Source organism: Cyclopterus lumpus, chromosome 16 (assembly GCF_009769545.1).
Source record: "Cyclopterus lumpus isolate fCycLum1 chromosome 16, fCycLum1.pri, whole genome shotgun sequence".
Lineage (NCBI taxonomy): Eukaryota > Metazoa > Chordata > Actinopteri > Perciformes > Cyclopteridae > Cyclopterus > Cyclopterus lumpus.
The window spans coordinates 7,685,867-7,710,669 of NC_046981.1; the positions used below are offsets into that span (position 1 = coordinate 7,685,867).

The following is a 24,803-nucleotide window of genomic DNA, read 5'->3' on the forward strand; positions in this document are numbered from 1 at the left end:
AGTAACTTACCATTTGGCATGGCAGGTTCTTTAGAATAAAATGTATCTAATTTTATTCAGGTTGTTTGAGACTTAAACCCACTGGCCTACAGCTGCTGCTACATTAAAGCAGAGCCAGAGGTGTAGAAGATCTACTGTAGACCTGTGGGATCATTGGCTAATAATCTCTAAAAGCACACCTTTTCCCTCCAAATTACCATTTCATTTAAGGGTCAGGTCTCTGCTCGGTGAGCATAATTAAGTGGCTAATTGAATTGCATCCGCCTTTAATTAGTTGCTTCACACTCAGATAGGCTCTGCAGGCGAGAGCTGTTTGGTCCCCCCTGTGCACCCTAAGGGAATGAAAACAATGAAACTCCGACTGTTGGTTCAGCTCCTTCCCTAAACAAGCATGACCTTTTACGAAAGTTCAGCAAGTATAAAAACTGATTACTGAACTGTTCTAAAATGAAACATAAAAGGTAAAAAAAAAACAATGTCTGGGATGTGGTGTGAGTGTGCCTAAAGAGGCATGTTATGCACTCAACAATTATTTTACCCTTTCTTAATGATGATGATCACGGCACCCAGCAGAAGGATGAGGACCACGAGACCTCCAGCGCACACCCCGAGAATGAGACCCATCTCCTCAGAGTGTTGGGTAACCTCCAGAGCCTTGCGGTGATCCTTGCAGGCCGCTAGAAGCGGAAACACAGTGATGCACGTTAGAAAAGGCACAATGCAAATACAGAACATGAAGGAATGAGGCTGCAAGTGAAGAATAAATGATTCACAGGAAGAGTAGGAGGCAAGAGTGTGAAAAATGTAAATGCAGAGCTTTGAAGAACGTATTATTCATGACCACAAAACTCCCAAATGTAGACTTTTCACATGACACTAAAAACATTCACACTGCTTATCTTTACGAGAACCTTTGACTACATTTCAATAACAGTGGTATTTTCAAATAGCTGGTGAGACAAATAAAGAAGTGATGCCTTCGGCAATGAAGACAGTGATTATCCGTGTTTTCAATCGTCAGACAAACATTATGCCAATTTATGCTTTGACAAGCAACATGATTGGCCTGCAGAACAAACGTTTGGTTTACAGAAACGGAAAAACAAAGATGGGAAAATAAAGTGATTGCTACAAATTGGTGTAGAAGAAGAAACTATTTCCATAAGAGTTGCAAACATGTCAGAGTAAGACATGAAACTAATTTCTAAGATCCATTAGTCAAGTACAAAAAAGACTTGCATCACATTGTTCTGCAACCTTGTGGTATTACAATGGTACATATCTGTGCTATGATACATAACCTCAACCTTTGAGGCGCATTTCTATACAATACTGAAATTGTTCCCAGTCAGAAGTCATCCATACAGCCCGACTGTACGATCTCAAGGTGTCCCTGCGTCCGTTGGCTACTGGAAAGGTTGTTATCATAATAGCGGGTTATTAATTACTCTGGCATAAAGCTTTGTACTTATGTAAATGGTGCTGAGCAGTCGGCCTTTCTTTGTCTTGTTCTTGGGGCCCACTGATCTAGTTTTTCTTGTGTGTCAGCCTGTCCTCCAGGCTTTGACAGCCCCGGAACTAGCCCTTCTTAGTCTATTGGAAAAGCACAGCCTATCTGGAGAGTGGTAGAAGAAGTCAGAGCAGGCCTGAGGATAGAGCTCTATCTTTCAGCCTGCTGGGGAAGATCTGGGGCAGGGAAAATGAAAACAGAGCCATGTTTTAGCCTGACTAGCTGCAGCCCCCCGGCTGTTTTCATTTTCACTTTCCGGGGTGCTTTAGAATCCTATACCAAAGATGAAAGTAGCACAATATTTCATTATTTGGCAGGATTTTCTATTCAAGGATGAGTGTTTGGCATATCTCAAAAAAGGAAATTTGTCATTGGCTTGATATTTGAAAGGAACTGTTCTTTTAAAACTGCTCAGGATGAAGCTTTTTGGATCGCTACCTCTATGTAACATGTTGTTCCAAAAATGTGACATTTCTCTTTGTGCTGTTTAGTTTACAGACATCACATCTGACAGGCATATTTTAGACAGTTTAGCCAGACTGAATCACAGATGACTTTTTCTTCTTTTTTTTTCATGGGCCATGCTATCGTCCAAAGATGCCTTCATGTCTGTGAGCTACTGTGACTGAAGATAGCATAGATGTCAGCCCGTCTCAAGGTGCTCCCTTCAAAAAGCAGCCGCAAACTCAGCACTTGCTGTTTATTTTAAGCTGTGACTTCATTTAAAATTACACGTACAAGTGAAATACAAGGGTGCATTAAATTGGCTAAAAGTGTAGATGAGGAGGTGAAATCAATTTCAGTTTTCTGACATTTTGGACAGATAAGGCGGTTTCGCCACATTTAGCCTCAAAATTTCTATTAAGCCAAACACCAGCATGAAATAGATTTCCACATGAATCCATGCACCTGCCACCTGCCTGTTGGTGGAAATTGTCACTTAGAGGAGAAATGGAAGTCTATTGTTGTGTTGAGCCTGCCAGAAGATCCTTAATTAAACTGTCACCTGGAAGTAGAAATGTAATCTCCAGCTTTGTTATCCAAGCCAGAATCATTTGCCTCCACTTTGCTTGTGATGGGCCGCTTGATAACAACGGCTTAGGACCCGTTGATGCAGAGGCTATGTTAATGGTAGAGGGATCACAGAGATCACAAACAGCAACTACAAAAACCTCTGACCTGTCGCACCTTGAAATTGGAAACCACCCTGAGAATTATTCCCCTGCCAATTTGTCTTTTAGGCTCTATTTTTTACCGTTACTTCATCATGTATGTGGGTGATGTAATGCTCGCAATCTTTAAAATCCTTTCTTTCCATTGCTTACTTTTTTTTTCTTCTTTCCCCTCTGGTCTTTCTATGTACAGTATATGTTATTATTCATCTCTTACCTATTTATTACTTGAACTGTTAGAGCTCCATCGTGCATTTCTTTCTTCCTTCCGTTGCTTAGTGTCAAAGAAAAAAGGCAAGCACGCTGGTGTGAGAAAGCATAATTAATCAATGCCCAACTGGGTGTCTGTGTGGGGCAGATGGAGTGAGACGCTGAGCTGAAGTGGCTGGCCTTGCCTTTTGGCTTTATGCTTGAGGAGAGCCTCATCTCTTTCATTTTTTACTCACGAAAAGAGGCCTTCACCAAAAAAAGACACCCCGCCAAGACAATTTTACTTGCAAGGCTCTGCTTACTGTTGCTGTGCTATGATAACTATAAATACATGACTTTTATTCACCATGATCTGACAGTGTACTACAGCAAGAAGGGCTCTCCTGCCATCAGGAGTTAGAGTCAATTTCCCTGCCCTTTTCATGTCCCTATGAATCCAAAAGCTGAGGTATAGAAGAGTGTGTGGGGGGGCTGTCCCATACTGATAGGCCAAGGTAGCTCCATCTGGGAGTTTTGATCTGGAGGACCCTTCTGGACCTTGTTGATGTCAAAGCCCTCAGATGTAGCCGTGTCGTAGGTTGCTGATGAGAACAAAGAGACTGCCTTTGATATAGCGTGTCCCAGCATCTGCCCCCAAACAAAAAGGATGAAAGCCTGACCTTAAACCCATCCCTGCTTGATGCCCTTTTCTCAGAGGCCCACTGCTAAACAACCAAGACCAGTCAGAGAAAATGTGTCCAGATCCCCACCTTTGTACTTGCGAGAGAGGTGAGTAAAGATGCAGTATTGACTAAACGAAACAATACCAGTAAAATCACAGTCTTAATTTCTGATCTCACAACAATGAGAGAGTAGACAACGTCACAAAGCCCTCAGAAGCGATTCAGGAAAATTCATTCAAGGTCAGTGTTTGAGGGAGGAGAAATATTCATGTTGAATTACCTTTGCGAGCTATGCGAATGCAGTTTATTCTGGATTCCTGAAAGAGAAAGAAAGACATCAGAGGGAACGGCGTCGCTTTGCATTTTGCATAAAAGAGATGCGATAAAAGAAAAGAGGATGACGGGAAATACTGAGCTGAGACATAGACATATATATATCACATACAAAATATGACCGCAGCAGATAACACACATCAAATGAACATTACAGAGTAAACAGGTGAGGACCACATCTGGAACCACAGTGTTATCTCCTCTTTCTGCTGTTTTTACCCTGACTAAATATTACAATGACTAAACATTACACTACGCTTCTCTGAAAAAAAAATAAAACATACTTTACTTTATGATAGAGACAAAGATAAACTATACAGTGAAACAAATATTCAGACAAAAATAACAAACCACCTCTGAGTTAGGAGTCCTATTGACGATATGAGATTACAAAATGTTTCAAATCTGAGTTGTGTGTGTTTGAGAAAGAGATCAGCTATTCTTGCTGAAGGAGAACATATGAGAGTTGAAAAGAAGAGAGCTAATTAAGAGGAGGGATTCAGACCAGTGCACCACTATGAAAAGGAATTAATTTTATTCAAATTTCACTGATGACATCTCAGTATTATGAAAAGGACCTTTGTCAAAAAGCTCTAATGAGATCCAAGACTGTAATCCAATTCCATCCTGCCAACACTTGGAGGACATGCATTATCAAATTAAGATTTACAGATGCTAATTTAGACATTATGGGGCAATTATGCAAATGAACATTTTTCGGAAATGAGCAAAGAGCACTTTCCTCAAACTCCAGTTAAATAGCTTTTTTTTTTTTTTATTGAAAATCCATTTCACACTGACAGACACTTAAACAAGTTCTTAACATGATGGTTTGATTTGAAAATAAAGACCCAGGATGTAGACAAATATGTTATTTGTCAGACAGACTGTCATTTCATTTTCACAAACAAACCACTGAAAAAGATAGTATATATTTTTTTCCATTATTAAATGCTATTTGTTGCCCACATTTATATGCCTGTACTGTGAGTTATCAGAAATAAACTCTATATACAGTTCATTATGGTAAAATCCAATGGAACAATTATCAATACGTTCTTTTTTCATTTAAGAACTATTCTTTTTGGATTTCTTTTTTTTTTTTTGTTAACATCAGTGGTGGAAAGTAAGTAAGTCACATTTTAATTCAAGACTGTTTGCTGTGCTGGCTCCTCATTGGTGGAACGAGCTCCCCATTGACATCAGGACAGCAGAAAGTCTACATCTCAAACTAAAAACACATCTTTTTCGACTATACCTTGAATAGGGAAGGTAGCGTCGTAGTAGCAATTTGGTAGCACTTAAATGTCTTTTACTGATAGCACTTTGTAGTTTAACTTCAGTAAAGAAATTGTACTTGTTGTTCTGAGTTTGGACTCGTGGTTGAATGCACTTATTGTAAGTCGCTTTGGATAAAAGCGTCAGCTAAATGACATGTAATGTAATGTAAAGACACACACAGACATATGTAAATAAAAATGTATTCCTAATACGTTCTTCATTCAGTTCTTATTAACTTTGTATTGTGACGTCAGTGTGCTACCATGCCAGGGCAATGCTAACATGCTAATGCTACCATGCTAAAGCAGGTATAATCTCTACACCATGCTGACCATTATTTTAGCATGCCAACATATCATAATTAGACATTTGGTCATAAACCAAACTATTGGACAAATAAAAGATTGGTTAGAAACTGAACTCACAATTAATAATGTATCTCAATTGCTCCTGACTACCTGATTGTTTAAATAAAAAAGCATTAATCAAATTGCTTTGTATTGCATTTTTACTATATGTGACTATATGAACGTTTGAGGACAGACTGACTGAGGAAGCTGATTCATCTCAACCTGACTCTCGTACGGAATTAAGACACACACATTTTTACTTCTATTTCCTGTGATGCAAAAAAAAAAAAAGAAATAGTCTGTTGTGATGGAAAGACGCACATTTCTGTCACATGAACGTTTGAATCGTGTGCCGAAGAGTTGATAGGCCGGCTCCAGATTGTGGGACACACATCACACGTCTGGTCGTGCGGTGGCGGTCACGCCAGAGGGGCTGGTGGTTCCTGGCAGCTCTAAATACAAAACTCAAATGCCAGCGTGCAACGCGGGGCTCTGCGGCACACACTCAAGGTTCCTACAATGTGTGTGCTCGTGCGTGTGAAGTTGGGAGATGTAAGTGTCGATGTTATAAATGACGATGCTGTGACCTGCAAAGCTACAGTGTATCCACAGCATTTCTAGCACTTCTTTAGATGAATCCATCAAAGCAATTAGAGAGGCTTGACAGTCACTCTCCAGATAATTAGCATGTGTAAATGCCAAATATTATGGGCCCCATATACTGTTCAAACTAGTCCCACTGCTGTCACAGTTGTAGTGGATTAGAGGCATTGCTATTTCACAGAAACATATTCCAGAAGAAATACACCCTCAAACTGTGCACGGAGACTTTGATTTAATGCACTAAATAATTAAATTATAAAATATATAGGCTGACAATATATATATATATTGATAAGGTGTTCAGGGTGCAAACAACGTAAATGACAAATTTATCACCACTTCCAGATGCAGAAACCCTTATCTGCAATTGTTTTATCCAAGTAAATGTGTGACGGCTTCTAATGCCACTTACCCTTTCAGAGCAGGCAACAGTTTTTTCCCCTTCTTCAACACAGAGTGGGCATAAGGTAATTATGTTTCCATCTTCTGAATAAAATCCCAAAACTACTATAAAATACCCCACAGTACATAAATATGCTAAATGCATTCAGTCTACCGTACAGAAATCTAATTTAGAATTGCTAAAATTCTCTTTTTTTGGCCTACATTCTTGTGACAAAATGAGAGTTAAACTGTAAAAGGCCTGAAATACATAATTGTGCACAGAGGATAAGACAAAACACAAAGGAAGACACAAAATAGCACAAAACACATTAGGTAATCGAGTCAAACCTTAACATCTGCTTTTTGGTATTAGTAGACTCTCTCATTAACACTTAAATAAATATGTTATGGAAATAATATAATTAACAGGTAAACACAAGGCATCAGTGGCATACTGTATAATTGTGTTGGTCTGTTGGTTTAATTGCTATTATGCTATACTTTTTTATGTTATCTTGATTTCTGTAATTATCACTTTCTCATAGCATCCTGTGACATAGCTTCCTGTTGTCATAGCAGTGCTGTGACATGTCCTCCTCTATGCCCTGCTGACAATACAGCAGCATCTGTAATTATGCTTTCCATTTTGTCATTTTCTTTGGACGAAAACATTTTGTGCAGCCATGAAAATGAAGTTCCTTCCCTCCCAGCACACTGTGGTTCCAGTACTGAGGTACCAACACAACACTGATGGCCAGATTTCAACTGTGACTGTTACTGTATTTTCAGGCAAAGGGAGCAGTGTTTGAAAGAGTGGGGACAGTGTTTCCTGTTTGATTTGGCACTGTGTTTCCACTCATTGTGGGTCATGGATGCTGGCCTCCTGCCAGGCAAAACAAAACCTAATCCCATCCGCCGCTGAAGCCAGGCCTCCCCTATCTAATCCCATGCTTAGTAGCCTAGTTGTGTGAAGTGCTCACACTGCACTACCTCCGTGTATTTCTCCACTGGGTTGGAAAAAGATCCTACTGGTGTCCATGGGACTTTAACCACAGACAGGATTTCGAAAGGTTCCACAGACCAGTAACCCAGCTTGCATGTGTTTATTCCCAGATGTTGTTCACACAAGGCTTTATTACCTATGGCAACAGCCCTCAGATCAGTCTGTGAAGATTAAAGCGGCAGCTTTCTACCTCTGATCATCTGCACCTGTGCCCAATTATCTTTAAGTAATTGCCTCACCCAGGTAGCAGTTCTTCCTGTAATGGAATTTGGAAAGGTAATATGGCGTCCTCTGGGTACGACTGGAGACTGGAGGGCTTTGTGTGCACAAGAGTGTTGAATTGGAATGAAACAACAAAACGGTGTAAAATAATACACTGCTTCTCAACCACCAAGGTCTACCACCAGCATTCACAACGTTTCTGGTATTTGGACACAAATCCTTAAAAGGTCAAAGTTTTAAGCCAGGTTTACTGTGCTCTAAAAATACTCAACTGATTAGGTACATGAAGAAAGAGACAAATAGATAAGGATTTCGTATAAAAACCATTGAACGAAGGACACGAGGCAACAACAAAAGGACAAAAGAAGAATGGAATAGGAAGAGCACAGAAAATAAAAGCAAAGTGAAGTACGTCGTTGACTCTGAGTAATTCCAGCTAATCACAGCTTTGCTAGCTGTAAGTAATTGCAAGTAATTCCCTGTTACACCGCCAGCTCAATATGCTTTCATCCAACAACCCCATTCATGGCACAAATACTATTTCAAGGTTGTGAGCCCAGACAATGCCAATTGTCCTCCAGACACAACCATAGCATTAGTAAATACAGATACTCATTAACAACCCTCGTTCATTATTCTGAACACTATAGTCTACATGGAGTGCTGCCTGATCGGCTGCACCGCTGGTGGGAGTTAACAATCACTCACCCCTCGAAAGTTGCTCATAGCCTGGAAGTAGACAAGGTAGCTTTTGCGTGGGTCCAAAGGGCTGTTCCAGTAGCCGTTGTAAGTGTGATTGTCGCCCACAGTGAAGGGACTCGCCTCTGGGAGGCTGCTGGGTGGCAGCTCGGCTGTGTAGTAGTGTGGAGTGCCCCGGGCCTGCGCCTCACCGTGGGACATGGGCAATGGGAAACACTCCTGAAGCCCCAACTCTCTCTTTACTTTCTTCACTGTCTCCTCTTCAATCACCACCTGGTATGTACTGGACACAGAGTGCGGATGGGCACCTTAAGAAAGCCATGCTTCGCATAAACAAAGATTGAATATGTACATTTGGGATGATTTTCTCACCTGACAGGTGCCCCTCTGCCTTGGGCGGGGCGCAACAGGACAGTAATGGTGCTCTCTGTCTCGCTCAGGGGGGACGGCATGTCTCCGTAATCAAACGTCGGAGCTGTGGACACAGAAACGTACATATTGGCTTCTCCGGTGTTTCGTTTAGTCCATTTGTAACATACGTCTGTGCTTCCTCATAAACATGTTCTGCCCGTCAATATCTTGTATAACCGACAGCCCTCTTAGAGACATCCCTCTCCCAGTAGTAATATCCCCAATACCCATATCCTCATATTGAGTACACTGAATGTCCCTTCTAGTTGTCTTGAATAGGCTTGATTGGTTTTAGCAATAAGACCAATCAAACCTTGTGTGTGTGACGCTAAATGTATAGAGTTTCTCACTTGAAAGGTTTTGGCCAAAGTCGTGCTCCTCCCTGGAGATGTGACAACACATTTCTCTTTAATATCAGTAGTCAGTTGGTGAGGGGAAGGAGAGCACACTATTCACGAGGAATCAATGATTATCTTATTAAAAAGTGGTTGACATCAATTAAGGTGAGGCATTAAGGGAAACTTAATGTGCATCTATTGACATTAAAGGTCTGTTGAGGTTTGTCGAACGAAAAGAGGGTTTGACGCCCGCTGCCAGATAATGTCTGTTTGAAGGATGGTTGTGTGTCAGCCACGGTGGTGCACACGTCTTTAAGTGTACGGGCGAATGAGGAAATGTGTGTAGTTGGATACTCTGCGGTGGGTATTGCTTGAAGATGCTGACAGTAGTAGCTGTTGAAAGGTGTTCAGTGTTTGCTCGCTGTCAGTGCGGATTTGAGAGACACTCAGTGTAAGTGAATGTTCTGCACCGTGGGCGAGTGGAGGAGGTTGAGGATGATCTCCAAAGACTTTTGGACTTTATCTGCAGTCTGGCTTTGTGCCGGCGTTCTGTCTGACATACAGCCAGTAAGCAGTGATTGTGCCCTAAATTTATAATTAAACTAACCGGACCCCTCTCTAAAGAGACGCGGCAGAAGGAGTGAATATATGTGTGAGCGTGAAAGGGTGGGAGTGGCTGCGCTGTGTGTTCCTAAGGGGCGTTATCCCATCCCTTAACAAGCACAAAAGCATCATTAAGAGGAAATAGAAACACAAATGCTGGTTTTCTATCACCAGTAATAAGCTCTGAGACTCTCGGAAGTGACACTCTGGTCCCGGGAATGTACTGCATCTTTCTTTATACGCAACACACAGCAGAGTCCCCTCTGTGGTGTTTCTCTGCTTCCTACGAGTTCATTTATGTCTCGAGCACTGTGAGATGACAGTGTGTCAGGAGTTTGGGGAGGCAATGGAAAATAGCTCTTACACTCTAGGAGCAGTAGTGTTGCCTCTGCAAGAGAAGAAAGATGTGGAGGTCAAAAGAGAGAAAAACTCCGATCCTAATTATAGGATAAGTCTGGTGTTGTACGTGTATGGTGCATCCGTGATAGGTGGTGACGGCACACACGCTATGTGGAGTAGGCTGCCTGTGTCTATTTCTATTTTACAATGTGAAGGCAGCATTCACACACCCTCGCAAGCACACATGCTCAGTCAATGAGTGGTGCTACTACCTGAGATGTTAGTGGTGATTTCAGTGAGGGCGGTCTGCCCAAAGCCCTTGATGGTGCGGGCTCGGACTGAGATGAGGTAAGTTGTTCCTGGGTGGAGGTTGGAGAACATGTGGTAGGTCTCATTCTTCAACTTGGACACAGTTCTTCTTGGCCCCGGGACGTTGATGCCTGGATCAGACGACTCAATGCTCTGATAACTTATCTGTTGAAAACAAGATGGTCTCAGGGTAGAATCATAAAAGCCAGAGTCCCCTTAGCAGTGATTTCAAGCCTCATTCTTGTAGCTGTAAACACATTTCAAGTGATAGATTCATACTGATCTGCAGAGGTCATTAACTCAAACAGCTGTCATAAAAAGTAATTTGACTGTCTGATTGATACGATTCACTTCACTCAAAATTAATTTGCTTCTCTAAATCAATGTGCTAACTGCTATGTGTACCTTTATAGTTTTAGAGGAATACTGTAGGACTTGATTGGCATTGGCACTGTTAAGTCAAAGTCAAACAAGCAACCTGGAACTTTTGGTAAATGATTGTCTGACTAAGCATTACAAAGGCCATGGACCAAGGACGCCACGCAGTAAAAAAATGATTTCAAGGGTTTAAATCAAAAACGATAAGTGTTTACGAGTTTAATTAACTCTTTAATTAAGACTCAAGAATTGCTGTTCATGACTGTCCTTTAAAAGTGAAATATTTTATAATGTTTTTCCTCAAGAGGTGATGTGCCTTGCCTCCACAGTACTCTCATGAGAATTTCCAGTTATACTCTGTGAAATAGTGGAGAGCTAAATGAGACGACCTTACTGAAATCAGACAAGGGTGAACATGTTAGGATATACAGTACATTAGGGCTGGGATGGATCCACTTCATTCAAGGAATCACACAGTCACTGCTCATATTGTACACACACATACACACACTGAAGATGCCACTCAAGCCAAACCAAAGGCTTTGCTGATTACCATAAAAAGAGCGTAATGCCTGCTCATGCCTCCTTAGTGTGGAAAAAGAATAAGGAGCCATCCGATGAGCAAGCTTGCAGAACAGCATGGCGGCCGATGGGCTCAGACAGAGTGGTCAATGGTTTAGTCAGAGAAATGAAGAGGGATCTTTTACAGCTCTGTATAAAGTGTTCTAAATTAGCTCAGAAAGTTCAACACACTCACAGATGCTGTGCATTCGCCACTTTATACGTCAAACCACAGATCCTATTTAATGTTATCCTTGAGGCAGCGTTGCAATTGAAGCCAAGAAAAAAAGGCTTGAGGATAGGCAGGCAGGCCCACTGATGACTCACCGCAGACAGAGGGTACACAGAAAATCCAAAATCATTAATAGCACAAAACCAGTGTTAAGTGACGGGGCTTGGCCATGTGCACAAGGTCAATCAGAACGAATCAGAGTATTGCTGCTTTTCTTCGTAGATATGGGCAAAGTGCACCATGCGCTAAATGGTTGGGTGAGGAAGAATACAAAGTGGACCAGAGAGGTTTGCTGGTGAAGCACATGTCTGTACAGTGGCAGTTGGAGAAAATGGCTCACCAAATTAGTACTTTTGCACTGGGCACACAAATACGAAAGGAAAAGGCACATTTCACAGGAGCATGCTATACTTATATAATGTTGCTTGAGGTCAATTTAAAAAAAGATAATGAGACTGGACGTGCTGTTTATGTGCAGTTTGAGTATTAAAAGTGGCATAACTACACACTGCAACCTATAGCTGCTGAAAACCAAAAATACTCTCGCTGTCCAAACACTCTGACCACAAGGTCAATTTAGTAGCATCTTCCTCAGCAGACGTTGGCCCAGTTGACATGGAATTGAAGATGGTCAAATTTGAACTTTTCTGTGCATTTAATGGACTTTTTCATCAATGACAGCATAACAATTTGAATTCACATTCATTTTTATTTGAAAATATAAATAAATAACCTAATTGAAAAACGCTATAGCTGTTCCAAAACCCCCAAAACAAGCAAAAGTTGAAGAAATTGATAAGACATGTGCGTTAGTGTGTTATTGCTTGAACTGAAAGTGCAAAGCCAGAGCTAATGCATGCCTGGCTAACTTCCATTCAGATCAAGGGAGATGATTAGCATTAGCGAACTACATTGTGTGAGGTAACAGGTTACATAAAGAAAGAAAAAAGGTATTTACAGCAAGTGTTTCCCAACTGTTAAGGACACAGTACTGGATGCCACTACTTTATATGAGAGTACATTACTCTGTACTGCACGTTATTGGATTAGAGTAATCCTAACACTAATGCTGGCCCTAGACAAACTCCTTATCAAAGATAGCGTTAGTGGTTAGTCCTCATCCTTAAGGCCTTTCCTTTAGTAACGTTAAAAGTAAAAAGTAGTGCTTCTATCTAAACCTTGCTCGTCCAAGTAAGTCAACTAAACTAACAATTAAGATTACCATGCTGACAATCTTTAAAGTGCAAGACAAAAACATTTGACAGTCTGAGCTCACCTCATATTGGTTAATAAGGCCATTGGGCTCAACGGGCTCCTCCCACTTCAGGAAGATCATGTCATCCAGCGGGGTAAAGGTGAGCGACTCCGGCGCTATGCCTCCGGGAACTATAAGAAATTGACAGAACAAACATTTGTCGTGGAATTTGAAGTGCTAATCCCATAGTGAGCTTTTGATGTCAATATCACAGGAGTGAATGTCACAGTATAGCTCAGAACAATGCGCCACATGAGACACTCAGACGAGAGAGCAGCAGGCACAGAACATCAGATAAGGACACAGTTAATTCATGAACTGCATCAGTTATGTAAACGCAACACAGACAAAAGAAATAAACTCTAAGAAGGATACGATCATTTTATATCAGTCTTCAGTTGAAATATACTGATGAATATGTCAGAAACTTGCTGGCACACTTGTTCCTGAATGGCATGGGAGAGGACTGTCACTGCGTGAACCCTCAACATTAGCTTCTGTTAACAGTTGTTTGGGCCATTTGGTTACGGCCCCAGTCCCCATGGTCTGTGTGAGCGCTGCACAGAGAAAGACTGTTATGTGAGATTCAGGCTTGAGGCTAAAGCAAGAGCCAAACAGCTGAGTCAACTGTTATTCCTTCAATTGAGTTAGTCTGGAGGAGAGAGTTGCTTATTAAGGCTTTTGGAAGAAGCGTTCATAATTGACATGTACTGTATGTGTGTAGGTTTAGATATATATTTAATCAACTCTATTACAAAAATATTGAAATTGCATTTTAATCTTTAATCTTTTCTTATATCCTTCCCCTGTACCGTATAGATATTTCTCTGAAAATCTTGTTTGTTTTGATTGATTTCTCCCTCGACTGCCATGCAGACGATGTGTGTGCGGCACAAAAGAATAATAGGAGATAAGAAATACAAAATCCTAAAATCCTATCTCAGGGTTGCCAGAGACTCAGATATAAGGTTTTCTCTGTTATGTTATTTTCGTCTAAAAATGCAATGGATCTTTTGTAATGCTGATTCCGCCTCACTCAGATGGTCACCCTCTCTGTATTGTGTTTAAGGATATGCAGAGGAGCTGGTGTTAATGTCATTAATCTCAATGCAGGAAACAGATTGTGGTGCTGTTGAACTGTATTGCATTATAATGAATGACTTTGCGTCTATTATTTTGTCAACCCCAATAATATCAATGAAGAGAGGCTAAATTAAAGAGAAGACATTTTTTTTATTTTATATCCTCTGATGAAAGTAGGATTGATGGCAATACGTTGTTAGACTGCATTGGTTTAGCTCGGTGTATCTAACACACTGAAAACTGAATGCGTATTAATGTTAAAACATACGTCAAAAGACATGTGCAATTTAAACTGTTCCTCTCTGCTTCCATCTTTTCTGCAAGCTGCACAAGAGACTTACTGTCTTCCTCGGTCTGGAAAGTGACCTCTCTGCCCTCTTTCTTTCCCTCGGGGTTTGCCAGTGACAGACGGACATGGAGGCCGTGGTAGGGTGGCAGATCACGCAGTGTGAAGCGTGAAGCGTTGTGTTCCACTGCCAGGCACTCGCGCACAGTGGTGTTGTGGCCTCCGCCGCCTCCCGCCGTGGTGTAGCGGTAGCACAGGGACACTGAGTAGGTGTGGCAGCGTGTCAGGTTGAACGCCAGATTCTCCCACTGCAGGGACAACTGCCTGGACTGGATATCTGTGGCTGCGAGGCCCCGCAATGCACGCATGGGCTCTGGGAGGGAGGAAGATTGAAGAAGGGAAAACATTGAGTAATAAAGAAAGCAGAGACAAAAACAAGCAAAGGCATTAAGGGAAGATCTAAAGGCATAATAATGAATTCTAGAAAATTAAACCAGAGGTGACTTCATTTTATTGTGAAACATGTGATTTCCTGGCATACCCAGCATATAACACTGTCACTGATCCCAGGACTGCCCTCGCAGTTTTCCGCTTGTTTCACTCCTAGATGCCACGATATTGCCCCGCCACAACATGGAGGTTGGCAGTTTGCTGCCAGCACAACACACCCACATCCCCCTTGGCAGAGCAAGAACTTGTGCCAATTGTGCTAATTAATTGGACAGGCTGCGGGTTGCTGTCACACCAGTCCCCGCCTCTGTGTCGCTGAGCAAATTGACTATCCAATAGTTATGTCTTTGCCCTGAGGTTTAATCCACACACAAAAAAATGCCAGTGGACACTCTACAAGGACACTCACTTCCGCTGGTCACTTTTACTTCAGGGTCATCGTGATAGCCAGTTGTATTTTTAGAAGGCACCAAGTTAATTCTGGTCACTGCCGGGTTAACCCCCGACTTTCTCTGACGAAAAAGAACAACAGCTCTGTCTTTGATATCCCCCTCAAATGTAATGGCTAGCTGAAAGATAAAGAGAGTCTCTATACGCAGAAGCACAGACCAGCCAGTGTTCAAGAGGATGTCTGAAAACTGAAGAGAGGCTGAGTTAAGCCAAGGACATCCTCCTCAGTATCAATGGAGGCATTTATCAGTGGCCATTATTAACACAGTCAACTCCTTTTTGTCAAAGCAATATGCTTCATTATGTATTGTATTGCTTTATTCCTTTAAAAGGGCGTGTTGAGTAATGGGCCAGGGAGGCAGGTAATGACAGCAGAGATATGGGGTACAGAGGGAGATCATTGGAGTTTGAGGTTACTGGCCAAGGTCTTCATTCCTGTACTGACTCAGTGGGATTCTCACTACAGCATCACTTAACAGGGTCTAATGCACTAAAACAAGAATTATCAAAGAAAATTGATCTGAAAGTAGCTTGCAAGGACACATAGATACACTTTTGCTGTGTAAAATAATGATTAAGCCCCCTCTCTATCTTTTCTTTATATCCCTTTTCAACTTCCATTTATTTATATCTATTTGTACATGTGGACATGGTCCAACACACAAACATCTGCATGCCACTGTAATAAAAGATATGACAGCCCTATACCCAGATTGTTACTCACTTATTACTGCCTATGGTAGAGAAATTATTTTAAAGTAAAATTGTATGACACTTCCAATCTATACTGAAGGTTTCTGCAGTCACCGGCTTTCTCTTTTCATTTGCTGTATGGCATCTCATACCAGACGGACATATGACCAGAGCACCGATCAGAACCTCACCCAGACTAATGGCACGTCAGAGTAATTGCAAAGTAGTACACTGTAGCCAGCAAGAAATGTCAATGTTCCATTGTTTAGTGTAACTGAGGATTGTCTTAATGGTGCAATTGATAGTCTGCGCAGTCTAAGAGCTAAATAAAGAGAGGCATTTAACTGCTGAGTTGATGAAAGCGCCGCCATAGAGGCCACAGTGTGCTCATTGTGGCTTTTCTCAAAGTGGACATTTGTGCCAACCCCTTCCCTTTGCCTCGTCCTATTTGTGTGTATGCCACGGGCACCCGTTCTCTGGCACCCTGTGGCGCGAACACTGCAGCCACCCCAACATGGCCAAAAGCCCAGAGCACCATGTTGATCCTTGGAGATTGGAAGTTAGAGTAGATGTGACAGGTTCTGGTTTATTATCTCCCCTAAAACTGTGAGATGGGACTGCAGCAGGACGGAGCAGAGTTGCCGTAGACCGCATGCGTCGGTGGAGGGTATCTGCACTGACTGTGTCAGACGGGGAAAACCAAATTGATACGGACATGCCCGCCTTTACCCATGTGCGAGCGAAAACACAAGCGCACATGAATCCAAGCACCCCCAGATGTAAACATACAGGGAGTTGTGGCTCAGAATGGAAGACATGATGGACGACATGCCAAGAAAAGGCAAAGCACTTGTGTTCCTAATGTGTCTATTTTTAGTCAGGCTCCCTCTAACAGACCAAGAGCATCTTGGGCAGAGGCTTTCCAGAAGGTTCAGTAACCCGGCAGCAGGTGGAAGCCCATTAACGTAGTTCGGGGACCACCTGCAATACAAACGCCCGCCTCTCCTCTGTGATTTACTTGAGGGGCTTCAAGCTGTGCTAATGCACCGTGCTGATAATCACAGCAATGGCTCATCAAGCACACCTGGATGGCCACCAGAGCCAGGCAGAGACCATGTTCACATTCACGGTCATTAGTTTTACAGCAGCCGTACGAGGACAGCTCGACTGCACGAGGATGCCTATGTGCACGCCGGCTCGCCAACATGTTTGGGAAGGAGGGAAATGTTCAGCATGACCATGGAAGAGTGAGATTAGTCACAGTGGCGAGACACAGCTCCTGGAGAGGAAATTCACTTCCTTCCTAACTATAGCGACGGTTCCAAATTTCCCTTCTGTTCGCCGGATAATTACCACCTCGCTGATATCACCGCAGCACCCCCACTATCTATTTCCTCCTCCTTAAACCTAATCAGGCCAACAGCAAGGTTGGACAATTAGGATTCAGCGGTGGAATGGGGGGTCAGCAGGGTTAGCGGAGACCAGATGGTTTGGAGGCTGACCAGGGGGAGCTCTGTTGTCTCCTGCAGGGTCACGCAGGTGCGATACACCAGGTGGAAGAGGTTTACAGTGCTGCAGCTTACTGTAAAGTGTATAACACATCAATACGCCAGGTAAGAGCTGTGAAAACTGAAAGACAGAACAACTAAACTAATTTCACCTATACTGCCTCTGTATCGAACTAGTACTGCATCTAAATGACCCATTTAACAGATCAGCAAACACAGCAGCATCACTTATCCTACACATGGTTGAACAAGCTAATGTCACAGTGGTTGAAATGTAAAGTCATTAAAGGCTGACTTTAGTGACTTTCACAAACACCGATACCAGCAACTGGGCGATTGCTGTACGCCCGACTCACTTTGAAAAACTACCAAACTGCAGCCCCCCCCCCCCCCCCCCACACACACACACACTCTCACTACTCTTGCTATAGGATTCTTCGACTTTTTTTATTGTGAATTTTCTGTGTCTCTTGGGTTGGGGTGGGGCGGGAGGGATCGGGGTGGGGGTGGGGGTGGTGGGGGAGGGCTGTGAGCGCACTCATGGCGCCCTGATGAATGGGGGGTGTCTTTGGCTGTTGAAAGAGGAGAGTAGCTTTAATATGTCATTGGAGAGGGGGCCAGAGAGCCTCTACTGAAGCAGTGTAGGGAGATATGTGAGGGATGGTGTGTGGCAGGAAGAGACCGTTGGGCTTAGAAAAGAGTGATGACCATGGAAGACTCAAATCCACAGACTGCCTTTGGGTAACACAAAGCTCTTCATTTTGTGTGCCTGTGAGCGCTGTGCACGCATTGCAGATGCAGGCAGCGGTAATGACTGTGTGCATCTCCATCAACAGAGTACTCTATATATATATATATATATATATATATATATATATATATATATATATACACACAGTATATATATCTATATATATAGATAGATAGATAGATAGATAAGGTAGAATGAAAAACTGTTTTTTATACGGATAAAACAAGAAATTTTAAATTACATTGGGTTTTGGGAATTTATCATTATCAATACTAAATAATGTAGTAATATAACCTGCAAATCCAGCACTTATTTTAAAACCATTTACAGCTCGTATCTGTGTTAACTGGGATTGATATGTCTCGTCCACCTTCACCTACAAATTCTTGTCCATTTATTTCTTCTCCTTTTTTTTGTTTGTGCCAAAAATGTCTGTCCTCTTCAGTAGATACCAAAGAAGCCTGCTTTAGGCCAGTCGCTGTCGTCAGCCAGCTGTTATCTTTTAAATAACAGTCAAACCAATATTGCAGTGCTGGCAGCGAAAAAAGTCTTCCTTTCAGTCTCCTCAGCTCCAGAGTTCAGAGAACGCCATTGATAGCGAATGTGTTTTTTCTTAAGAGATAAGTGTATGCAGCGACCGGGTCACAACTTGTCTATCAGCTCCTCTCTGATTGAATTTTAGCAGATTATCGTGACAGATTCAGCCCCATAATGTATAACTCTTTGAAGTTTCGGGGGTGTTGCTGTTGGGCTCTGGTACTTTGAGCTGTGAATTGTTCATGGAATTAATTAATTAAGAATTAAGTGCAAAGAAGACATAGTTATCGGTATTATTTTAATCTAGATTAAATCTATAAGCCTGTGCAATTTAGAAAATCACAGAGCAGCGTCCTGGTACAGGTTGCATTGAAGGCCCATGCTGATCCATGCTTGTGGTTTCTACCAAACAGCCAGGTGTTCAACACACTGAATTCCCTTATCCGGAGATCTATCTTAACAGTGCACACTGTAATTCCCCTAAGCACAACACATTGCATAATGAGTCCTTTTTTCAGAGGATTGTCTCTGCCCAATCAAAAAATAAAAATCTCATATTTGGCAAGACAAACACAAAACCCCAAACGGGAATAGAGTAAACATACTTTCAGATTCAGATACAGCTGACAATTGTAGTAAACAATACTGCATAATTCAGCAATAATAAAAGTTGGGTGGTGCGTTTTCAGCTGACCAGCGAACAGCAGTTTGCAGAAGCAATAGTAAGAGTTTGACACACAAGAGGATTAGAGGGATAAGAAAGAAAACTAAATCACGTATATTTCTTTCTGATTTGTCTTTTTTCTCGTGAAATAAAATACTTTAACCTCTAAAAATTCTGAACACTTGTACACTAACACCGCAACCCACCATAACTGCATTAATGCGGCCACGCCCTGTCCAGCTGGACAGTGTTGTTTTAAGCTCACCTGCACACTTGGTCCTGCTCACGAGAGGCGGTCCAGGTGGGCCGGTTCCTCCCTCTCCGGGCCGAGTCAAAAGCACACTGATGTGGTACTCTGTGTCTGGATCCAGGTGCCACAGCTTATAGGTGACCATGTTGACTCCGTGCACCTCTGACCACGGGGACTGGTTGGCGCGGTACTCAATCTCCTTCCTGATAATGGGGCCATCTCCCAGGATAGAGTTGGTGTTGAGCTGGATGATTAGGTAAGTTGAGCCGCCGCGCAGCAGCTGGGGTGGCGCAATGGGGGATGGAGGCACTGTCGGAAGAAATGAAAAGCAGTGTTTCTTACGTTTTCCTGTTCAAACACAAGTTTATATTGTTAAAGGCATTTGCTGGCAGGCCCATAGCACTGCTCACAATCTAGGGAGGTAAAGTTGTGGTATTAATTGTATTAATTTGTATTTATTACTATGTTTAAAGCCCACCGAAACTTAAATGACTCCCCAGAGACTGCAGGATGTGAGCAGGTCAAACTGCGTCCAAATAGCAGCTTAGTCATACATATTAACAAGGCATTTAAAGCCCGTATATATTTTTGGGAAAATGGTGAAAGAAAAAGCAGCTCTGCATGCAGTGCATTGAATGTGTATGATCTTTGTAGCTGAAGGATTAAGTGGTGTACATCTTTTTCTCTGACTGAGTGTTCAGTCCTCAGAGCTGGTAACCATGATGAAAGAGGAGACTCTGCATCACTGTCGGAAAAGATTGCCAAACTAAGGATTAATTCCAGAGCCCACCGGTCAAATGTCACTTACTGGCAGATCCAAGCCACTGAACAATTACACGGGCAACAGTGTGAGGGAGGGAAGGGAATGCAAAAGAAATGAGGACAAAGCATGAGAAAAGATCAGAGTTAGATCTGTGGCTGTGACTAATCCTTCATCCGGCAGAGGCGCCTCAGTCTTTTATGGCGCTCCTCTCTGTGAGCTTTCAACATTACGAGCCCCTCACCTCTACTCCCAGCTGCTTCTCTTTGCCTTGACTTAGCCTGCAGCAGCTCATCTCTGGGCTGTCAATGACTGCATTCATAATGAAAGGCCAAATTTAGGCCCAAGGGTAAGCAGCCAGTGGGGACAAATTTAATAATAACTCACTTATTTATTTTTAAAGTTCACAGCTCAGCTTTATTTTGTTCATTTTTCACTATTATTTCACTTTATTATTTCTCAGTGTATTATTAGTTGTCATTGTCATTGTTTCCCTCTCTATACAGAGCTATAGAGTGCTGCCAGGATAACATACTTTTGATGGACAACCACGAAGCATTGCAGCAGTTCCCTCAAAGAAAAAGCGGGGGGGATTCTTTATTGGATTTTGGATTATTGCAGGAAATAAGATGACGTTGTGTAGTCTCATTTAGCCAAAAGTTAGCTTGCACCTTTTAAAACACATAACTTTCAAATTCACGAGAGGGATATCGACTGACGCATTTCATATCGTAGCACAAAATGTTAAAATCTTTTAAACTTGTATAAACCACAGACCATATTTCAGGCATCTAACCAAAAAGACAATTAAAAAAAACAATGAGTTCCAGAGGAGGGAACTGTACGTGCTAAAATGTTAACTCATTTCCACGTTTTAGGACTCATTCCTGCAGCACTCTGTTCTCAAACTAAACATTGCTCTCTGGTTAATTATGGAGACTCATGCTTTAAGAGGATCAAACTGTAATATGGGGCCAAAACAAAAGCCACAAGAGAAATATGAGAATATTGTATTCATTATGTGGGCACGTAGCGGTCCTCTGTAGGGCAATAAGAGAGCTTCATCATGATTCCTACATTCAATCCTACGAAGTTACAATTAGTGGTTCCAACTCATTAAGGGAATAAATAGGCTCTTCGTAACGGGGCAGTATGGGGAAAGGAATTCATTAAAGTCTCATTAAGGTGGAACAGGGTCACAGGCAGTCTATTCGAACATGACTTACAACCGGCCATCACACAGAATGAGCTTTGTCATAAATAACATCTTTGTCATGATTAAAAACTATAATCACTACCTCGCCATTGTGTGTTTCCATCAACCAGTCAAGTTGTTGTTTACATCCACATCTCCACTCATATAATATATGTAGTGGAAACGTTGAAGGAATTTAATAAAAAGGTATTAGGTGTATTTGTTTGGTGAAATGAAAGCCCAGTGAAACACATGCTGTCTTCACTGAGACGATTGTTTTCAGAGGAGTACAAAGGACTGGTGGAGAACGACGTCACATGGTGCAACGACAACCACCTAAAGTTCAATGTCAGCAAAACCAAGGGGCCTGTTGTTGTCCAGGGAGAGAAAGGGAAGAGGGTTGACTCATACAAGTACCTTGGGTCCAACTCAATACAAAAACAGGGTGCTGCAGATCTCCTATCAGTCTATAGTAGCCAGTGCTCTGGTCTCCGCAGTGGTGTGCTGGGTTGTTGGCATTGAGCCATTGAGGCTTGGAGGTCAGCAGTGTCAACAAGCTGTGAAGGAAGGCCAGCTAGGTGACCAAGTTGAAACTGGTGAGTGCGGAGGCAGTAGCGTAGAGGAGCACAAGGGCAAAAATAAAAGCCATCTTGGATAGCCCTTCTCACCCTCTCTACAATGAGCGGTGGGAGATTGGCAGTTTCTTGCAAAGAGTAAGAATGACAAGATTGAAGCCTGCGAACTGTTCCTCCTCCGAGTCAAGGGTCTAAGGATGGAGGATGTTGTTAGCTGTACAGAATGTGAAGCCCCTTGTAGATGTGTGATATAGGGGAATATTAAAAAAGAAATGGCTTGACTTGATTTCTTTTAAAGCTTTGTTATTCTTCTGTATGTCTAAATGTGTGTATGTTCATTGAGAGGAACAACAAACACAATCAAGGTCCTTGTATGTGTTCAAATGCTTGGCCTAAAAAAGTTGACCACAAAGACGACAATGCTTCAAATAGCTACAAATGCTAAAATGTGGAGGCTTCATCCAATTGCTGTAGAGACATTTAAAAAGCAACCATACATGTCAACCTGCTATTAGTGTTCGAGGAAAGTAAAGGGATCGTCCAATCATTCAAAAACATCATCTTGGGATTAAGAATGTCCGTCCACAATTTGATGGCAATCCATGAGACAGGTGTTGAGCTATTTCCAACTAATTGATCCACAGACCGACAACGTACAGACCTATATAACCATTAATACACTGTGTCATTTAATAGATGTAATATCAGGAGGACCATACAGTAGAGGACAAGAAGATTAGGAATCTTTCATATTCTTATTTCCCCTTCTCAACCTTCATTTGCTGAGGGCTAGAGTTTGTTATGCCATCAAACCATCCCACAGCCGTGTCATTACTATGCTGTCAAAGTGGTGTCAGGCTGTGGGGTAGGAGTGAGTAATGGTAGTGAGGTCACCATCTGTGGTACGTGATATGACAGGGGCTGCAGGAGTCCAAGTCAAGTGAACAGCTCTTTGACAGAGAGCTGAGTATGGCAGCCTATTTGACAACCCCAGCTCAGAAAACAACACGTCGGGGGAGATTTCATTTGCTATCCAAAGAGCCTTTGTGTGTGTCGAGCATCGTACAATTTGGGCTTTGTGAATTGAAATCAGTGTGTCTGGGATTTCAGCCATTATGCACAAAGGATGTCCTATGGGTGATTTGAAATGTGTTCATACGAGTGGCTAGTGTAATCAATTTCATTTTTACTTCTCCTTCGAATCACACGCAGTAATCTACTGTGACCGAGAAGAGCGGAAAAAATCCTGTTATCACAAGAACGGCAGGAAAAGGGATGGTTGGGATGAGAGAACCCAAAAGGGGCGAGAAAGACCAACAAGAGACAAATAAAGAGAGAGTGTTTACCTTTGACAACAAGTTCAGCAAAGTTTGAGACCCCAGAGCCCCTGGGGGACTGAGTGACACAGCGGTAAAGGTCTTGATCCGTTCGCAGGACGCCGTCTAGCTGGAAGGATACCACAAAGCGCCGGTGACTCAAGTGCTTGACTGATGCCGTTGTTAAAATGTCCCCATTGTGTCTCTGAAAAGCAGGAAAAGACAGGGTCACACAGGGTAACCCACACAGGTACATGTCATTTCATACAGTGTACCGTGTACCATAGCTACACACACACACACACACACACACACACACACACAAAAATATACACAGCTGGAAAAATAAGCAGCAAAAGCCAAGAAAGCCAAGCTGTCATAGTCCCCAGTAGAGGTCAAGCTCCCAAACCCTGGATCCCCTATTACGCGCACATGCATAGACACACACACCTATAGACCTACACACACACACACACACACAGTATTAAATACCTATTAAGTAGCCCTTGTATTCAGTTATTGCTCAGAAAACCCCCGAGAGACATCGGCATTAATGCAGCAAAACACGCTTAAATTACTGCTATGTGGGTCAGTTCTTATTCGAGCTGTGTGATTAAAAAGGAGGATTGTCCAATTGTGTGTAATTTAATTAGAATGGCAGGACCATGCCTCTGATTTAAAATCAGGTAATATGACGATCAGACATGCTTTAATAAAACAAATACAAATAATTGTGATTACGAGGGACGTGTCATGAGCGTTGTCCCTTAATGGAGCCCGTCTACAACCATAGCCGTCCTCGGTGTGCAATGTTATTGCACCAAAACATTTAACTGCTCAGCGGTTCGAATTGGGAGACAGATGGGCTTTGATGCATTAAGGTTTAATCAGTTTAGTAAATAGGCTAACGGATGAGGAGCAGCATGTAGAATGTTTTTTAGGAGAAAAAGAGACAGTGGAAATGGCTGTAAAACAACTGCTGGTTTTAGCATAAAAAGGAGAGTCTGAAAGCAGAGACGGAACATAAACAAAAGTGAGTTGGGGCAGAAAGTAGGAAACGGGAAAATAGGGCTCGAGAAAAAGTGTGATTCCAATTAATGTTGCATGATGCACCTTGCTGTTGCGCCGTGAGAGGCATTTCTCACATTGTTCCACACCATTAAAACCACTAGCATCTGTCAAGTCCACATATTCTCAACTAATCACATTGGATCTGACATTTTTCTCCTCATGCTTTCGGGCCATTCTCTTTGTGTGAAATGGTGGACATTAATCTTGAATCATATCCTTTTGATCTGCCATTTTGAACAGAAACCAAAGAATGCGAGCATGCTGGGATTAACAAGGACGCCTTTGGGTTATGCTCGGCCATCTCGGGCCTTTGTTGTGCTTCTGATTTGGGCCTTTCCAAAGCACAGGCCACACAAACC

At 42.3% G+C, this 24,803-nt stretch overlaps 1 protein-coding gene across 3 annotated transcripts in view; it reads right to left on the reverse strand.

The window, feature by feature from the left end:
* The window catches only part of ptprub (protein tyrosine phosphatase receptor type Ub), a 134,050-nt gene that overhangs the window by 27,258 nt on the left and 81,989 nt on the right, over nt 1-24,803 (reverse strand). For all 3 annotated transcript variants that reach the window (XM_034553345.1, XM_034553346.1, XM_034553347.1), the window contains exons 6-14: nt 23,404-23,578; nt 19,543-19,836; nt 14,280-14,597; nt 12,877-12,986; nt 10,393-10,594; nt 8,802-8,904; nt 8,439-8,712; nt 3,835-3,871; nt 539-677 (exon numbers count right to left, since the gene is read on the reverse strand). In XM_034553345.1, coding sequence (XP_034409236.1) covers nt 539-677; nt 3,835-3,871; nt 8,439-8,712; nt 8,802-8,904; nt 10,393-10,594; nt 12,877-12,986; nt 14,280-14,597; nt 19,543-19,836; nt 23,404-23,578 — 1,652 coding nt within the window. The remainder of the gene's footprint in view (nt 1-538; nt 678-3,834; nt 3,872-8,438; nt 8,713-8,801; nt 8,905-10,392; nt 10,595-12,876; nt 12,987-14,279; nt 14,598-19,542; nt 19,837-23,403; nt 23,579-24,803) is intronic.